Below are 17,344 nucleotides of genomic sequence, written 5' to 3'. Positions count from 1 at the left end.
CATGGGGGCGCTGTTTTTCCTGAGTTACTTGCTTTCGTCCGTTAACTTCCACCATGACTTCCACCCTCTTGCCGTAGAACGAGGTTAAGCAAGATGTCGGCGTTCAAGAGGAAACGTGGGGGAAAAGGTCCCGGTGGTAAAAAAGCGAAAAAAGTAAAATTTGAGGAACATGAAAACTCAGAAAAGAATGTTAATACAGGCCAGACACAAACGAGTGAAATCAACATTCCAGCACCGGTTTCAATGGTAAGATATGATTGTCAGCTCGCCATGCCTTCTACATAAACACAATGCTAGGTAGTTAACGTTTAGTAACTATCCTTTTTGGTGACATGATAATTGGCCCGTCGTTATACTGTTCCTAAGTTTGCTGTCCTGTTACGTGTCTGGTTATTCATAGGCTGTCAGTACTTTCAAAAATATTTTGTTATCTGTATGCATTTTGAGAGTGATGGGTAGCATCAAATTAGCTACATCTTTAAAGTGAACTTATGTGTACCGTCACAGAAGGTGGAGAGTTGTAATGTTAGTTTGCGTCTAAGCATGTTGGCGACTATATCTGTAATCCAGATATAATTCCACATTGTCTAACATGTTTTTACCATTTGGCAGGGAAAATGGAAGAACAAAGAACGCGTTCTGATATTTTCTTCGAGGGGTATCAACTTCAGAACTCGACACTTAATGCAGGATCTGAGGACAATGATGCCTCATGCCAAAGCTGGTAGGTTAGCCACGTACAGTTGTGTGGGTTTAACGCTAAATTATATTACAAGTATTTGAACTAAATCCCTGTCTGCAATAATTTCAGACACAAAAATGGACCGAAAGGACAAGCTGTTCGTCGTCAATGAGGTTGGACACATTTTTACTTGGCTATTCCTCCCGTTTCTCGTTGTAGGTTGCAAGTTGACAGACCTTGATGTTTTTTTCTTTCTTTAAGGTGTGTGAAATTAAGAACTGTAACAAGTGTATATTCTTTGAGGCAAAGAAAAAGCAGGACCTCTACATGTGGTGAGTTTGCCACCATACAAATGATGTAGCTACATCTGTGTGGTATCATATATATCTATGGTCCATAATGCTGTACGTTTAAATGTTATATTTTCTTTCAGGATTTCTAATGTGCCCCATGGACCTTCTGCCAAATTTCTGGTTCAAAATGGTGGGTGTCTTTTAGCATGATGTATTCGCTTGGTTTACAGAAAGTATGATGTGTTTTGCCTCACCATAACTCTTTATTTATTTTTTATTATTTTTTCTAAAGTGCACACACTAGCGGAGCTCAAAATGACCGGTAACTGCCTTAAAGGGTCCAGACCACTGCTGTCATTCGACCCTGTAAGTGTACTACCAGACTGAATCCGAGGTTATAGAGCTGCTTTGTATTACTTCCTATATCTCACTCACATTGTCGTTTCATGATCTCCATAGCAATTTGACACGGAGCCGCATTACTCTCTGTTGAAGGAGCTGTTCATCCAGGTTTGTTTATTAGTGAGGTAAAACATTTTATTTTTGTAGTTTATTGCTGATTAGAGAGTGCTAACAAACATGCCCCTTTTGCAGACTTTTGCAACTCCTCAGTATCACCCAAAGAGCCAGCCCTTCGTGGATCACGTCTTCACATTTACAATTGCGGACAACAGGATATGGTTCAGGAATTACCAGGTCAGTAATGTCTGCATCTTTTCACAGATAATCGTACATGTTATAATTCGGTTTGTGTTATTATTCTGTAGTGAACCTTACAAAGTACAATGAACAGTTGTTTGACCGAAGACTGTTGTTTGACCCACTGGTAGATCATTGAAGAGGATGCATCACTGGTTGAAATTGGACCCCGCTTTGTGTTGAATCTCATTAAAATCTTTCAAGGAAGTTTTGGTGGGCCTACGCTACATGAAAACCCACATTTCACGTCACCAAACATGGTAGGTCTTTATTTTGTTACAGTGCACTCTCAAAAATAACTCCCTTTTTAAAGAAGCCCTTAAGGGGCAAATGTTTTAATTAGGAGCTCGAAATTTGGTTGCAAACTGAATTGATATTAGAAATTACATTGAATGCATTGAGACATGGGAGATGATTAAGTTGTAATGCTTAAAAGTGCATTATGAAAGATTTTATGTGATCAATCAGTAGAAATAGAATATAGTATTCTAATTATGTTTTCATTAGTGTATAACAGGGATTAGAAACGGTTCGAAGAACGAAAACGAAAACCGGTAAAGAACGAAATTTTGTGAGGAACGTAATCGAAAACGGGAACAAAAACAATTTCAGCTGTTCCGGAGTGAAAACAATATTTTCAATTTTAAATAACCGGTTAATAACGTTATTTTTCGTTCCAAATAACCTTTCTTGAAATATGGTGGAAATAAAATTACTGTTAAAATAAATCTTGAAATAAAGTTTTATTCCGGAAGTGATGGGCTTGGCTACCTGCCCGCTAAATGTTACCCAGACCGCCTGGCTGAAGTGAAACTACTGTTGACACTAGCGAGTAGCCTAACAGGTCCATCCAAACTTGCCATGAGTGTGCTGCCTGTGCCCGTTACCAAGGTCAGTGTAGAGCGTGCCTTTTCGTCTCTCAAATATGTCCTGTCTCCTTTGCGCAGCAATCTGAAGGAGAATGTTTTGGAGGACATACTTTTCCTTAAACTGAATAAGCAATTTGGTATGTAAGCTATCTGTTGTTCATTTCAAATAGGCTAGCTCTCGAGTTAATAGGCCTCTAGCTATGGACATGAGTTGTGTTTATTTTGTGCGTAATGGAGAAGGTTTTGTTGGAGATGCTCTCCGAATTTGAATGTAGGCCTAAATGTGACCGGCTGAGTTTGTTGTCATTTTGTTTTGAATAGCCATGGGTTTAAGCTGCTGCATTTTCTTGCTTTCCTTTTTTTGAACGGACTTCAGTTCGAAAGACATGGCCATGTTTGCGTTTAAATGGTCCTGCAGCCTGATTTCATGTTGCTGACTGTCGAAAAGGAGGAACCTTTTGTACGGAAACAAATAAAATTGAACTGCAAGGTGATATAATGTTGTTCCATTATTGACGTTGGAACGGGCGCATTGCATTTAACCTATAGGCTACACGCACGCACCCGAATAATGACAAACATTAAGCACGCACGCACCCCCCCCCCCCCCCCCCCGCATTATGACAAACAGTAAGCACACACCCCCCCCCCCCCCCCCCCATGACATTTTTGAAAAGAACGTTATTAACCGTTCTTTTATAAGGTTCTAACCGGTTATTAATATGAAGAGAAGCATAGGAACACTGGAACGGAACAGAAAAATAACGTTTCTGGTCAGAACGAAACGAAATGAAAAATATTTCGTTTTTAATCCCTGGTGTATAATCTATTTTCTTAGCTTAGAATGATCCTCTATCTTGTGCTGCCATGTGTCTACAGTGGCCCAGAGTGGACAAACCAAAAACACTGATATTAGAGACAGCTACTAGATGCCACAAAATCCTACCTTTTTAATTGTGGACCTTCAATTTGGTTAACACATAAAACCCTTCCTGAACACAACACTGAGCACACTGAACAGACATTTTTAATTAACAGTATCCATACTGGAAGTGCCATCATTGGAACAGTACAGTGCAGGTTTTAGCTACACAATCTGTGTAGTGCATGTGAGGTAAACATGCTTACTATTGTTTATCCTGTCCCCTTCTTTTGCATTCAGAACCGGCGGATGATCCGCTTGGCAGTGGCTGCTAAGCAACGGGAGCGCCAGCTCGTGCGGGAGGTTCAGAAGGCCAAGAGAAATGAGACAAAGGAGGTGCTGAAGAACGATGTGACGGATGATGTCTTTGACACCCCTGGGGTGGAGAAACCTGTGGAGATTGAGCATGAGGCGCCCCCGCCTAAGGTGCTGAAGAGAAGCAGACTCACAGAACTGAGAAGGAAGACCAGACTAAAGCGCAAGGGTCTACGATAAAGTGCTGTTAAAAATATAAAAAAGAGTGATATCCTGCATATTCAGGTGTTATAGATAATGGACGTGTTCAAGAACCTTTTGCAAGAGAGAATGATCTGAAATGTCATGTAGATTGTTCCGTGTACCATGTGTATCCCATGGAGAGTATCCCAACAAGTTTAAAAGTCTCCTTTTATTATATGGATTTATGCTGTTAAGACATTTTCATCAACATACTTGCAGTCTTATGTTTTTCAATAAATGAAACTTTTGACAAACAAATCGGTTTAGTTGGATGTAATATCTGAAGAAGGAAGGAGGATAGAACACGTCGTTCATGTACTGTGCCTTTAAGTAATCCCAATACTAGAATGACGTCATATCTGAGCGCCTCTCTGGGATCACTCAGTCACCGGCTATGCTCACCGGTGTTGGTGGGTCGCAGGTTTCCACATTGATATTAGTTAACTGCACTGCGTAGTATACTGCAGTTTTTGATAATAAATGGCACTAGTTAACTCGTAAAGAAAAAGCTAATGCTTATCTCAGAAGAACCTAGATAAGTAACTTAAAGAGCGAGTTTCCGTGCTGTCACACAGTAGCGGACTTGGCTAACTAACATTAACGAAAGATCTAGGTTCATGTTTAAGTCGTACGTCTCTGACTAATTATACGCTAAAATGAAGTGCCATTACGAAATGCTTGGCGTTAAAAGGGACGCGACGGACGATCAGTTGAAAAAGGTCTACAGGAAATTAGCCTTGCAGTGGCATCCAGGTAAGCATTCACTAGCATAGTAAACTACTAGAATTGGACATGGTCCTGAGAATTTAGCATATCCTTTATGGCAAAGACAGCCCCAGATTAAGTTTTTTGCTGTTCATAAGGTCAACATATGGACATGTAGGTAATGGTGACATGATTTGCCGTGCTATTTACGCTAGGACCGTGTATTCTCAATATTGTTTGGTGGTATAGCATTCTCTTAATACTGACCGTTTCGTGCAACTGGCAGATAAAAATTTGGACAACGCAGAGGAAGCAGCGGAGCAGTTCAAGCTGATCCAGGCGGCCTACGAGGTCCTCAGCGATCCACAGGAGAGGGCTTGGTATGTGTACTTTAGCCTGCTTAGGACCGGTGGCGGCTGGCTGCTACATTCTGAAGTTATTAGGCTAAACTAAGCATGTCAACTTAAATGCACATTATAGAATGCCAAGGTTGGTTCTGATGTTAATGAAAGTCCGTGGCGGCCTTAAAACTTATTTCCTAAATCAAGCTTCCCAGAGAAGGACATTGGCCAGAAGTGTAATTGGCTATGGTGTAATGCTGATTGGGCGCCTGCATGTCAATTATGTGGTCTTGAATTTGTGTCTTACAATGTGCTAAACATAACTGTCACCTGGCCATCTACCTAATCTTGAATAACAGGCAGTTAATCTTACAGCATTATGACGTTCCTGTTAGTTGGGTGTAATATGACCTGGTAGATATGTCAAAAGATAATGATATGGTAAGTAATCTTTAAAGGCACTCCTTCTGAATTGGTGTTAGCAGAATTTAGGAAACGGCTGCCTTAAATCGCCTTGCTGTCTTCTTATAGCCCTCACTTGCCTTTTGGGCATCAATTTTTTTTTAATTACCAGGCAGCTGCTTAAGGAGCCCATAGCTGCTGATTGTTGGGAGGGTTTAATGAGTCAGAGTATTCATAAAGCTTTGAAATTTGCATCACCTGGCCTTTCCTTATAATAATAATGAACAAGTCGTAGCCCTAACAAGCTATTTAAGGTCTGAGCCCTTGGTAAGTTATCTGAGAACTCTTTGGGGTGCCCAAACCTTTGCTTCCTTTTTTCACTTTGAAATTGTACAAAACTAAAATAATACACTTACTTAATATGTTAAGAAGAATCTTTAACTTACATTAGGAATTTCTTCTACTCGATGATGCATGCAGACACACTTAGAAGGATTCTGTGCAATCAAATAAAATCTCAAGGTTTCTCTGTGAAAGACATTTGCCGGACCGGTTATGGTTCTCATGAGCACTGCAGAAAACCACTAGAGACAGAGACCAGACAATGAATTCCAAGGGAGGAGGCTTAAGAAGTCTCTTTTATTCTACCTCTATGTACAGGTACGATAATCACCGGGACGCTCTTCTTAAAGGGGGAGTGGACGGAGACTACCAGGATGACAGTGTTGACCTCGTCCAGTACTTCACTGCCTCCTGTTACTCCGGTTTTGGTGATGATGAGAAGGTGGGTGAGATCTTATTTAATATAAACCTGTGCATAAATGTGCTAGTTGCCAGTGTTGCAGGTGACCTCCAGGACAGGGTACCCTGAACTTCTATGGAGATATTTAATTCGGGTCAAATCCATGATTTTTTTGAAGACTTCCATAAACAGCTTGAACCTCTTAAATATTCTGTCGAGACTTTAGAGCAATGCAATACAAATACAACCCCAACAGAAAACAGACAGAGAAAAATGTGAATTTCTTCAAATGTTAATGCACTGTTTTTATGTTATGAACTTAAACAGAAAAAAGGTGGAACTAATTATGGCATGTGCAAAAGCTGGAGTACCCTTCCATTACTAATGTCTGAGAACATAACATTAACTTGTTTAACTGGCAATATTTTACGCCAGCAACTGACAGCTTCTTTCAGATCCTCTATGTGTTGCCCACGAAACAACAGGTTTTAAAACAGAAATCGTAGAATTTTCAGGTACATTGCATTACCATTTAAAAAAACAGACTAACTGGCCGCGTTCAGACTTCAGCCCTTTCTTCTCAGATCTTATGTTCTTTTTCAGGAGTGTGTTCCCATTTGCATTAGAATGTGACTTAAATCTGACACCAGTGTGAACCGTGAACTGTCCTGAAATGACCCGCATGCGTAAAAGCACCTAAACAAGTGAAGAGCACCTCCGAAGATGGAAAACATAGCAATCACCTCGTTGCTGTGCAAATGATGTTTTCTGCAGGCTCAGCCTAATGTTCAAACTCTTTACGAGTGGCTAGAAACGCTGCCATAGCTGCTGCCATTCTCCGTAGTCAAGGACAAATAGATTGCAATCACATACGGGCCACCTACATATACAGTCGTGGCCAAAAGTTTTGAGAATGACACAAATATACATTTTCACAAAGTTTGCTGCTTCAGTTTCTTTAGATATTTTTGTAAGATGTTACTATGGAAGACTGAAGTATAATTCAAAACATTTAATAAGTGTACAACTGTACATTGTTCATCCCCAAACTGTTCCTGGATGGCTGGGAGAAGTTGCTCTCGAAGAAAGTGTTGGTACCATTCTTTATTAATGGCTGCATTCTTAGGCAAAATTGTGAGTGAGCCCACTCCCTTGGCTGAGAAGAAACCCCACACATGAATGGATGCTTTACTGTTGGCTTGACACAGGACTGATGGGAGTGCTCACCTTGTCTTCTCCAGACAAGCTTATTTGTGGATGCCTCAAACAATCGGAAAGGGGATTCATCAGAGAAAATTACTTTACCCCAGTCCTCAGTAGTCCAATCCCTGTACCTTTTACAGAATATCAGTCTGTCCCTGATGTTTTTCCTGGAGAGAAGTGGCTTCTTTGCTGCCCTTCTTGAGACCAGGCCATCCTCCAAAAGCCTTCGCCTCACTGGGCGCGCAGATGCACTCACACCTGCCTGCTGCCATTCCTGAGCAAGCTCTGTACTGGTGGTGCCCCTATCCCGCAGCTGAATCAACTTTAGGGGATGGTCCTGGCGCTTGCTGGACCAACACATCCTCCGAGAGCAACTTCTCCCAACCATCCAGGAACAGTTTGGTGATAAACAATGCCTTTTCCATCATGATGGAGCACCTTGCCATAAGGCAAAAGTGATAACTAAGTGTCTCGGGGAACAAAACATTGACATTTTGGGTCCATTGGCCAGGAAACTCCCCAGACCTTAATCCCATTGAGAACTTGTGGTCAATCCTCAAGGGGCGGCCGAAAAAAATAAATAAAAAATTCTGACAAACTCGAAGCATTGATTATGCAAGAATGGGCTGCCATCAGTCAGGATGTGGCCGAGAAGTTAATTAACAGCTTGCCAGGGCGGATTGCAGAGGTCTTGAAATAGAAGGGTCAACACTGCAAATATTGACTATTTGCAATATTTTCATGTAATTGTCAAAAAAAAGCCTTTGACACTTATTAAATGTTTTGAATTATACTTCTGACAAAAATATCTAAAGACACTGAAGCAGCAAACTTTGTGAAAATGAATATATTTGTGACATTCTCAAAACCTTTGGCCACGACTGTATATCAGCATGTAGGGGACAATTGTATTCCTTTCTGCAGTTTGAACACGGCTATTGTTGAATGTCTGTTTGCTGTAAGGGTTCTACAATTGTTTCACTTCAAAAATCAGCTAAATCTGTCCTCTCTTGTGAAACCTTTTGTATAGAACTTTACCCTTGCTATCAAACGGACCCTATTTTAATAGTTCAATCACTTTATAGTTAGGGGAATTAGGTGATGATAAAGTATCTGGACCACACATACGGCACCTGTTATGGCATAATATTTTTAGAGGCCACCAGAGGGCAGCAGATAACAATTGTCATGTCAGGGGTGTTTATGTTGATACAATGTTTGATTATTTAGATTTGATTCAAGTGTGATGCGTTATTGTTTGTGTTCTTTCTTCCTTCATTCATCAATCATTATTTGAGTGTTTATGTAATCCTTGAAATGCCAGTCTCTGTGCAAACAGCTGTGTACCAAATCGTCACATCATCTCACACACTCACTATTGATTTCCGCTCCCCAGGGCTTCTACACGGTTTACAGAACCCTGTTTGAATCCATCATGAAGGAGGAGATGGAGCACAGTAAAGAGGAGGACGAGGAGGAGGACGAGTTTCCATCATTCGGTGACTCCCTGAGTGATTTTGATACGGTAAGCTACTGAATCCAAAACCAGGCCCTGAGCAGCATTATGGAACCATGGCTTTGTACTGACATTGCCTCTTTGCTGCCTCCATTGATTCGTGGAGGAGGGAAATGGAAGTGGCTCCCTTTTCAATATCCCCAGCCTCAAGTGCCACTGCAAATGGGTTGAATGTAAAAAACAAAAAATGTGTCCTAAGAAATTGTGTTCCTTTGTTGGTGTGTGTGTGTGTGTGTGTGTGTGTGTGTCTGTCGCTCTTGCTCTTGCTCTGTCTCTCTTTGTGTATACATTTATTTATTTGCAATATTATGGTTTTAGTCTGTCCCTAAAGTGGCTGCAAAAGTCTCTGATTCTCATTCGCATTTATACGATACCAAAGAAATTGATTTAATTCAGCTTAGGGCTGGGTCATATATAGGGTACACCAATATATGTTTCAAACAACATTTAGGATGATACAATAACATTTATACTAATCTAGTTTGTGGTTGTGTTACATACCCCCTCTCTTCCGTAAAGCTGCCAGTTCTTGCACCTTTCATTATCTCTCTCACTCCTTGCAACCCCGCCCCTGCCCCCAATCTCACTAACTCCTCTACACACAATAGTGGCCTGCCAGCTATGGCTGGAATGTTTCCATGAATGTTAAGAGTTGCAAATAGTATTATCTACTCTTATTTATACACTTAAAGACTTCTTCAGACTCTCGTTGATAAAGCGAGCAGACACTAAATGTATGTATATAACTGTTTTGAGAAATATTACGTGTTTCCTCTGCAAGTCACCAATATGAAAAAGTGGAAGTTTGGTGTTAAGCTAGTCAGGTAACAATATAATGAGTTCAGCCACATTCACTTATAATTTGTATCTTTTGATACAGTTCTGCTGTATTTCGTGCTGCAAAACAGCTCAGAATGTAGGCGTCTCTCACTATGTCAACTATCACCATTGGAACCATTGCCACAGTTGTCCAGTCAAGAAGTGACTCCGACTCAATGCACTCAAAAGCTGTTGGAAATTTTATTTTCTGTTTAAGATGGCATGGACTTTGTGGTAAAATAGAGCTGAAAAGGTTGTCAGCTTTTTGACACCAGCAACAGGTCTAATTAGCTCATTGTTATAACAGAGCAAGTTACCATTCTAAATAACACCTCTCAAATACAGAAGACAGTTACCCTACCTGCTAAGATATCTGTATGGTTGTGAAATACATCTCTGGTTTTATCCAATGCACTTAGACTGGTGTTAACTATAGGCAATACGGTTAAGTGCTAACATTATATCTGCAGGCAATACGAAAGCGATCGGGTGCTTTGTCTGCTACAAATTCTGTTGGTGTTAAGTTGAATTGGTAAACTGTAAACACTGGGTTATAACAACATAGCTTTTCACTCGGTGGAACTGTCAACAGATTTCCTTTGCTGTCTTGTGAGTGTGTTTACAGCTTGGCCTTGCTTCTGACAGTAAACACTTTAAATAGGTCCATCATTTGAAAAATAAAATAATGGGAAATCAACACTATTCATGCAGTTTAATAATTACGCAGTGCAGTTGACCAGGTTCTTCTATGTCTCTTTCTCTCCCATTAGGTTGTGCATCTATTCTATGCCTATTGGCAGAGTTTCTGCACGCGCAAGAACTTCGCTTGGAAGGAGGAGTATGACACGCGGCAGGCCTCCAACCGCTGGGAGAAGAGAGCAATGGAGAAGGAGAACAAAAAGATGCGCGACAAATCCCGCAAAGAGCGCAACGAGTTGGTGAGGCAGCTGGTGGCCTTCGTGCGCAAGCGGGACAAACGGGTGCAGGCGCACAAGATACTGGTGGAGGAGCAGAACGCAGCCAAGGCCAAGAAGGCGGAGGAGCTCCGCAGGCAGCAGAAGCTCAGCCAGGCCAAGTACGTCTCAACGGGCGCTGCTTCTGAACATGATGAGATTCCAGACGCTATATTAGTGAGGCAGCAAAGCCAGGGGATCAGAGACCGGGGAGCACTTGACCTAATCAGTGTGTGTAGGCATGTGTGCACACATGGAATACATTGGTGCAAATGGGAGAGAGAAGAGGGAGCCTTTCGCTTGCTTTCTCAAGGAGGTGTATACGATTGAAATGGAAGGTGTCAAGTAATGGCATTCAGTCCAGGTCACCTCATAGTCTTTGCCATTCCACAGCTAGTGTGGTGAAGAGGATTGGCTATACACTAGATAGCTACTTAATACTAAATATATTTCGATACCAAGCTCAGTCAGGTCTTAGTAGCCTGATTATCTGAGAAGCACCAATTGAGTTTTCTTAATATTTTCTGAACGTTAGCTTTGCTTAGCGTTGGAACACACCAACTGGGTGAGCGGTCCCAGAAGTGGCAGGGACGGTTTTGTCAGGCACACTAGAAGAGACGTTGCTGCTGAGTAGCAAAAGGGACTCTTCACCCAGCAAATAAGAGCATTTTGTTTCAGCAGCTATGTTTTTTAGTCGAAAACAACCTTAATGTTAATCTGTATAGGGTATAGGTCAATTTGGACAAATCGTCACGAAACACATTCAAATAGGGGAGGTCGGCCCTATTTACAAAAAGCATTTATTTAAATGAGCGGTTTTGACTTTTTAAACATAAATGTGTTTGTATCTATGAGTTGGATGACCTAAAGGCCATTTCTGTGTATTTACTATGGATTATTACACTCGGCAAGCGGCAAAAAAAGGACTCGTGCCGAAACTATCGGTTGCTGCTTTGCTTGAGGGACGCAGTACTGTGCTTCCGTCCTTTCAGCGTCTAGAGAAATTGGACATCACACACACTCCTCAGGCGGACTTATGTTATGTGTATTTACTGAAGTACTAAGTACAGACAGTATTACTGTAATGTCTTTCTGCTGTACTTCACATGAACACACTGTATTTCAGTGCTGTCTCCTTTATTTGGCGCACTGGAAGACCAACCTTATCACCCACATCCAACTGCTATTTGGTAGGTTTTGTCATGGGTTTGTGCTGTGTGCAGGCTAGCAGAGGACTACAAGGAGCAGAGCTGGGCATCCATGTCTGAGCTGGAGAAGGAGCTCCAACGAATGGAGGCTCAATACGGACAGGAGTTTGGAGATACATCTGAGAGTGAGGAGGAGGAGGGGGACACGCCTGAGACGGCAAACAATGGATGTGGAGGTCAGAGGTCAATCTGCAGCACACGCATACATTTACACACACGCTCACACTGTGTGCGGTCGCTCTTATAAATCTGACACGTTCACACGCATACATTTACACTCACACTCACACTGTGTGAGGTCGCTCTTATAATTATGACACGTTCACACGCATACATTTACACACTTACACCCACACTGTGTGCGGTCGCTCTTATAAATACGACACGTTCACACGCATACATTTACACACTCACATCCACACTGTGTGAGGTCGCTCTTATAAATCTGACACGTTCACACGCATACATTTACACTCACACCCACACTGTGTGAGGTCGCTCTTATAATTATGACACGTTCACACGCATACATTTACACACTCACATCCACACTGTGTGAGGTCGCTCTTATAAATACGACACGTTCACACGCATACATGTTGATGGAGGAAAATGGAAAAAATAAAACAGATCTGATTTCAAACATGGTTTGGTAAGGGGACATAAGGGGTATTGTATGGAAATGACTTTCAGCTAAACCACAGTACAGTTTCCTACAAAAGAAATAATCCATGGAAGAGTTATGTGTCTGTCATGTCATGTGTGCTTACAGTTTGTTTCCTTTCTTCTGCAGATACTCTCCAGACAGAGGAAATGGACGATTTTGATGATGGCTTATATTGTCCAGCCTGCGATAAATCTTTCAAATCAGATAAAGCGTGAGTACCATATTCACTCACTCCTAAGGGGAAGAAAATTGCCACCATCTAGCCATGAGCAGGGTAATGAGAGAGGGTGTCCCATCACTCAAAGGCCTTTTTGTGGTTCCTGTTGTTGCCACGGTGTCTCCATGGTGTCTCCATGGATATGGCACTGGTGTTCTCAAACACTTAGTGGTGTGCTCTTTACAACCCCTCTTTAGTAACATTTGTCTGATTTTTTTTAATTTGCCATTTACAAAAGCATACCTGTAAAACATCATGCCTGTCTTCATGCATGTGATTTTTTATTTGTTGGGGACTGTCTGCTAAAATGACTACCTTGCACACCGGCAGCATGCAAAACCATGAAAAATCTAAGAAACACAGAGAGATGGTGGTGTTGCTACGGCAACAGCTTGAAGCGGAGGATGATTCACTGACCTCAAACTCTGGGGAGAAGGCAGGAAATGAGGATGAGGAGGACGAGGAAGGAGTGGAAGAGATGGAGGACACCCCCCGGCAGAAGTAAGGGAGCTGGTTGCAGGCTGACTGGTGCCATTCTCACCACACACTGATGCCTCTAAACCATTCTTTACCTAGCATGGGGGCTTTAACCATAATCTTTTTGCCAAATGACAGGCTGTCCAAGAAGCAGAAGAAGAAAAAGAGGGAGCAGAAAAGGGCCCAGGTGAGTTCTGGCCAAAAACGCGTGTGCGCATACTTCTTTAGTGTTAACATCTTATGACATGCCTTCAGTAAACAATTTGATTATCATGACAATAAACAGGGAACAGTCTTTGTTGTCTAGTACTAATCTAATAAAAAACAAACAAGTTCTCTCCTAATATGGTATGGGAGATACTCCAGTACTCTTTTCAGCTGCCGTACCCCAAAGCACTCTTAAGTTGTTTTCTCCTTTCAGAATAAACAGCTTTCTTAATACAACACACCGTAATGAATGGTGTTATTAATATAACCCACCCTAATGAATGGTGTTATTAATATAATACACCCTAATGAATGGTGTTATTCATAAAACACACCCTAATGAATGGTGTTATTAATAAAACACACCCTAATGAATGGTGTTATTAATATATTACACCCTAATGAATGGTGTTATTAATATAACCCACCCTAATGAATGGTGTTATTAATATAACACACCCTGATGAATGGTTGGTAAAGCTGAAATTGTGGTATGCATCTGTGCAGCGGAACAGTAGCTTTTCTGATTAAAGCAGCATTATGGAGCTGTACTACTTAAGTGACTAGGCATTTAAACACAGTCAGCATCCCACAGATAAAAGCTTGCAAACATGCTAACATGCTAACTGGCGATATTGTGTGAAGTAGCTTCTTACAAAAACATACCTCAAAAAGTGGCAAATTGTTACATAGTGTTGCTCTAAGGTCGAACTTAAAATACTAAAGCCTCACATATATATTCACTTGAAGTACTTGTTTATAACAGGTAATTTAACAATTATTACAATATTGAATCATTCCTATTACTATACACAGGTTGACAGGCCCAGTCAGCTCATTGTGTAGGAAGTAAGGAGGCCTTTGAAGTATGGCATTAGCCAGTAGCCATAGCAGCAAGGTTAACTCCCTCATAAGATTTTCTTTCTGCTCCTAAGTGAAAGTTGCTAAATGTTCAGATAAGGCACAGGTGTCGTTTGGTTGTCTTATTACCCATCTTCAAGTTTGCCATCCTCCATTCCAGAGTCTTCTGCCATTCGCCACTCTCCGCCTTCTTCTGATTGTGCCCCCTCTTCTGTCATTCTCCCACTCCATTAGAATCCTGCTGAAGATCCGGAAAAGTCAACTCCACCTCCAGACAGTACTTCTGAAGAGACGCCACCAGTAGAGTCTGGCAGTGTTGAAAACACTCCTGTACCCTGTGAAGACCAGGCAGAGGAAGCCAGCCCAGAGGAGCCCGAAACCACAAACAGTAAAAGGTCTGATGCCAGACTTATTTACATTGGTTTGGAGGCAGTTTCTAAGCTGTACTTAAAAACTTGTCTTGTCAGACAGTAATGCGAGTAAAAAAAGACCGTTATATTCCTGTGTATTCTCTATATGGCATTTGTGCAGTTTTTTAAACAAACAACTGAAGCCAAGCGTTAAAATCTATAGATTTTGCAGGAGTATAATATTATATTACAGATTTATAAGAAACTCTACTGCACTGATCTAGATGCATTAAGGGTCTCTGTTTGTAAAAAAAAAAAAAAAAGCCTGTTAAAAGAGGTCATATACTGAGGAGGAGGTTTGTATTTTAGTTAGGAGCTGCTCTGAACATTACCATCTTAACTTGAACTGTCAATATTTGTTTATGCATGTACTACAAAGGACCATGAAAATGAACATAGTGCGCAGGGAAGGAAAAAAAAAGGAATCTCATCCTGTAACTACCCTCTCACTCGCTTTCCTGTTTCTGTTTTCATTCTGCTAGCTCGCTGAAAACCAAGGCAAAGAAAGGAAAGGACTCCAAGAAAGGCAGCAAGCCCCTTGAAGTTCAAGAGACAGACCCTGAGGTATGTACCACCCATGGATGCTCCAATGAATGATTTTGGTCCTTGTTTATTAGACTAAAGTTAGTTTTTTGGTAGACTGTCATTATATATGAAGCTTTGAATGTGTTATGGGCGTTTTTCTTTGTTGTTTTATTATGTTTTTTTTAAATGGTCCTTGTTAGGGCTGCAAGAACTAATCGACTTAATCGTCAAAAAGCGGCTATAAAAATACATGCCTTTCAGGTTAATATAAATTAAATGTGTATGCACCCCCCCCCCCCCCCCCCCCCTCACCTCCCACATACACATTACCAAAAAGAGAACACAATAATGCAACACAAGATAAAATATTGTTTAATTTGTCTGCCCAATAGAGATAAGAGGTTGATCAGTGATGAGGGCGCTGAACTGCTGAATATTGAAACATCGTTGACTTGTATACTGCTACACAGACGTAGTGAGCCACTCACAGCAGTCTCTTGCTCAGACAGTTTATCTTTGGACTAATTATTATTCTGTGCTATGTGAAAAAACATGAGATTTCAAGATTAAGTTTCACATAGCGTCATTAAGCACATCGTTGCAAACATGAACTAGCTCATTAGACATTAGTTTCCATCCAACTTATTCACATATTTTAAGTGCATTCCTGAAAAATCCCCAAGTGTGGCTGTGTACGCGTCCATGAGGCCACGGCACTGGACCCAAACTCAGCTTAACACTGACTGATCTCAGATCAGATGACATGCACAAGGGCAGTCAGCAGCAGTACACTGCACATGGGGAAACACTGGTTTAAAACTACCTGTAACAAATACATAATTTAATGTGGTAATAATTGAATATAATGTTTTATGAGTTGTTTGTTGATAACCTCTTTTTAATGAAAAAAGCATGGTTGGTGCACAAACTTTAGATCTTGACATGTTTAAATTATTTTAGTTTAGTTTATTTTCAAAGTAGTAAGTGATTTAATACAAAAAAAATCATAACTTGCAGCCCTACTCCTCGTCAAACTAAAGATCTAAGGTTACGTTATGTGTTGGTAGCATTTATCCTGTACAAATACATTTCGAGAATATCAATGTTGTCGCTTTTGACCCTAAAAAGGTCTGCCTTAGCCCATGTGCATGTGTGAACTCTGATTCTGTTCATTTGAAGTGAGAAAGTGGTTCTCGACCCCTTGTGATTTTGATGATAAGGTAGAGCACATGCAGTGCTGTACTGATGTAGAATAACAAGCTGAACATTTCAAACGGTTTTGGAGCGTAGTGTAAGGAGGGTGTAAGGCCTCAGTATAAGCCTAGATAGTATCACTGATGATGAATATCAAAAACACAAGTTACAAATGGTTTCTAATCAGGCCATTACCAGTAGAGTATGTATTATCAGGTGCCCTGTAAATGACTGTTTCGGAGTAGCCTTTGGCTTCCACCTTATATTGTACTTGAAATAATGTGATGGTGTATTCACCCATTCTAATAAATTACTTTTCCACACATGTACTCTCAAATAGAGCTATTGTAATGTCTTTATGTATTCATAATTTCATATATTTACACACAGGTAACACTGGCCATGTGCATAATTCACTCACACATCTAAATCATGTTTTATGTATGTAGATTGTAAATTGACATTCAAACGTGTGAAGTCAGTGATCCTGCTGTGGCATTGGCGTTGAAGTCATGCTCTGATTGGTTCGTTCCAAAGCAGTTCACTTAGATGTTTGTGTGTCTTACATTTTTGTGCCTCCTGTTCTGTGACCACCTGTGTTTACAGAAGGAGCTGAGTCTGCGTTGTGTGTCCTGTCAGTTCGAGTTCCCCACCAGGAACAAACTGTTTGACCACCTGAAGACCACAGGACACGCCACTGCACTCTCTTCAGACACCAGCACAACAGCCAAAGGCAAGAAGGAGAAGAGGAAAAACCGATAACTATGGCAACGTGGGCCGGGACTAAACACTTGCCCAGCTATGAACACTATTTTTTTCTTTCCCCTTTTGTGGGAGTGGCTCTGTGAGTCATGAGGCTGATGGCTATCCATGGGGTTTCCAATCTTGTTTTAAATTAAAAATGACTTGATTTGTTTTTAAAATAAAAAATTAC

The 17,344-nt window shown here is 41.0% G+C and overlaps 2 protein-coding genes across 2 annotated transcripts; both read left to right on the top strand.

Moving 5' to 3' along the window:
* Positions 1–93: 93 nt before the first annotated feature.
* bxdc2 (brix domain containing 2) lies at positions 94–4,208 on the top strand (the record flags this gene model as incomplete). The annotated part of the gene is made up of 10 exons (XM_080848096.1): positions 94–246; positions 613–724; positions 812–855; positions 944–1,014; positions 1,116–1,165; positions 1,268–1,341; positions 1,435–1,485; positions 1,570–1,671; positions 1,806–1,934; positions 3,706–4,208. 10 exons carry the CDS (start codon positions 94–96, stop codon positions 3,958–3,960), a joined length of 1,041 nt encoding a protein of 346 aa, XP_080704222.1. The 3' UTR covers positions 3,961–4,208.
* A 160-nt stretch (positions 4,209–4,368) lies between these two features.
* dnajc21 (DnaJ heat shock protein family (Hsp40) member C21) lies at positions 4,369–17,344 on the top strand. Its single transcript, XM_080848251.1, has 12 exons — positions 4,369–4,716; positions 4,955–5,048; positions 6,072–6,195; positions 8,753–8,881; positions 10,462–10,766; positions 11,868–12,028; positions 12,646–12,730; positions 13,067–13,237; positions 13,352–13,400; positions 14,516–14,676; positions 15,174–15,255; positions 17,017–17,344. The coding sequence occupies exons 1-12, from the start codon at positions 4,620–4,622 to the stop codon at positions 17,170–17,172; spliced, it is 1,614 nt and encodes a 537-aa protein (XP_080704377.1). The 5' UTR covers positions 4,369–4,619; the 3' UTR covers positions 17,173–17,344.

The sequence above is a fragment of the Sprattus sprattus genome, assembly GCF_963457725.1.
Source record: "Sprattus sprattus genome assembly, chromosome: 11".
NCBI classification, from domain to species: domain Eukaryota; kingdom Metazoa; phylum Chordata; class Actinopteri; order Clupeiformes; family Clupeidae; genus Sprattus; species Sprattus sprattus.
This window is presented reverse-complemented; position numbering and strand designations above follow the sequence as displayed.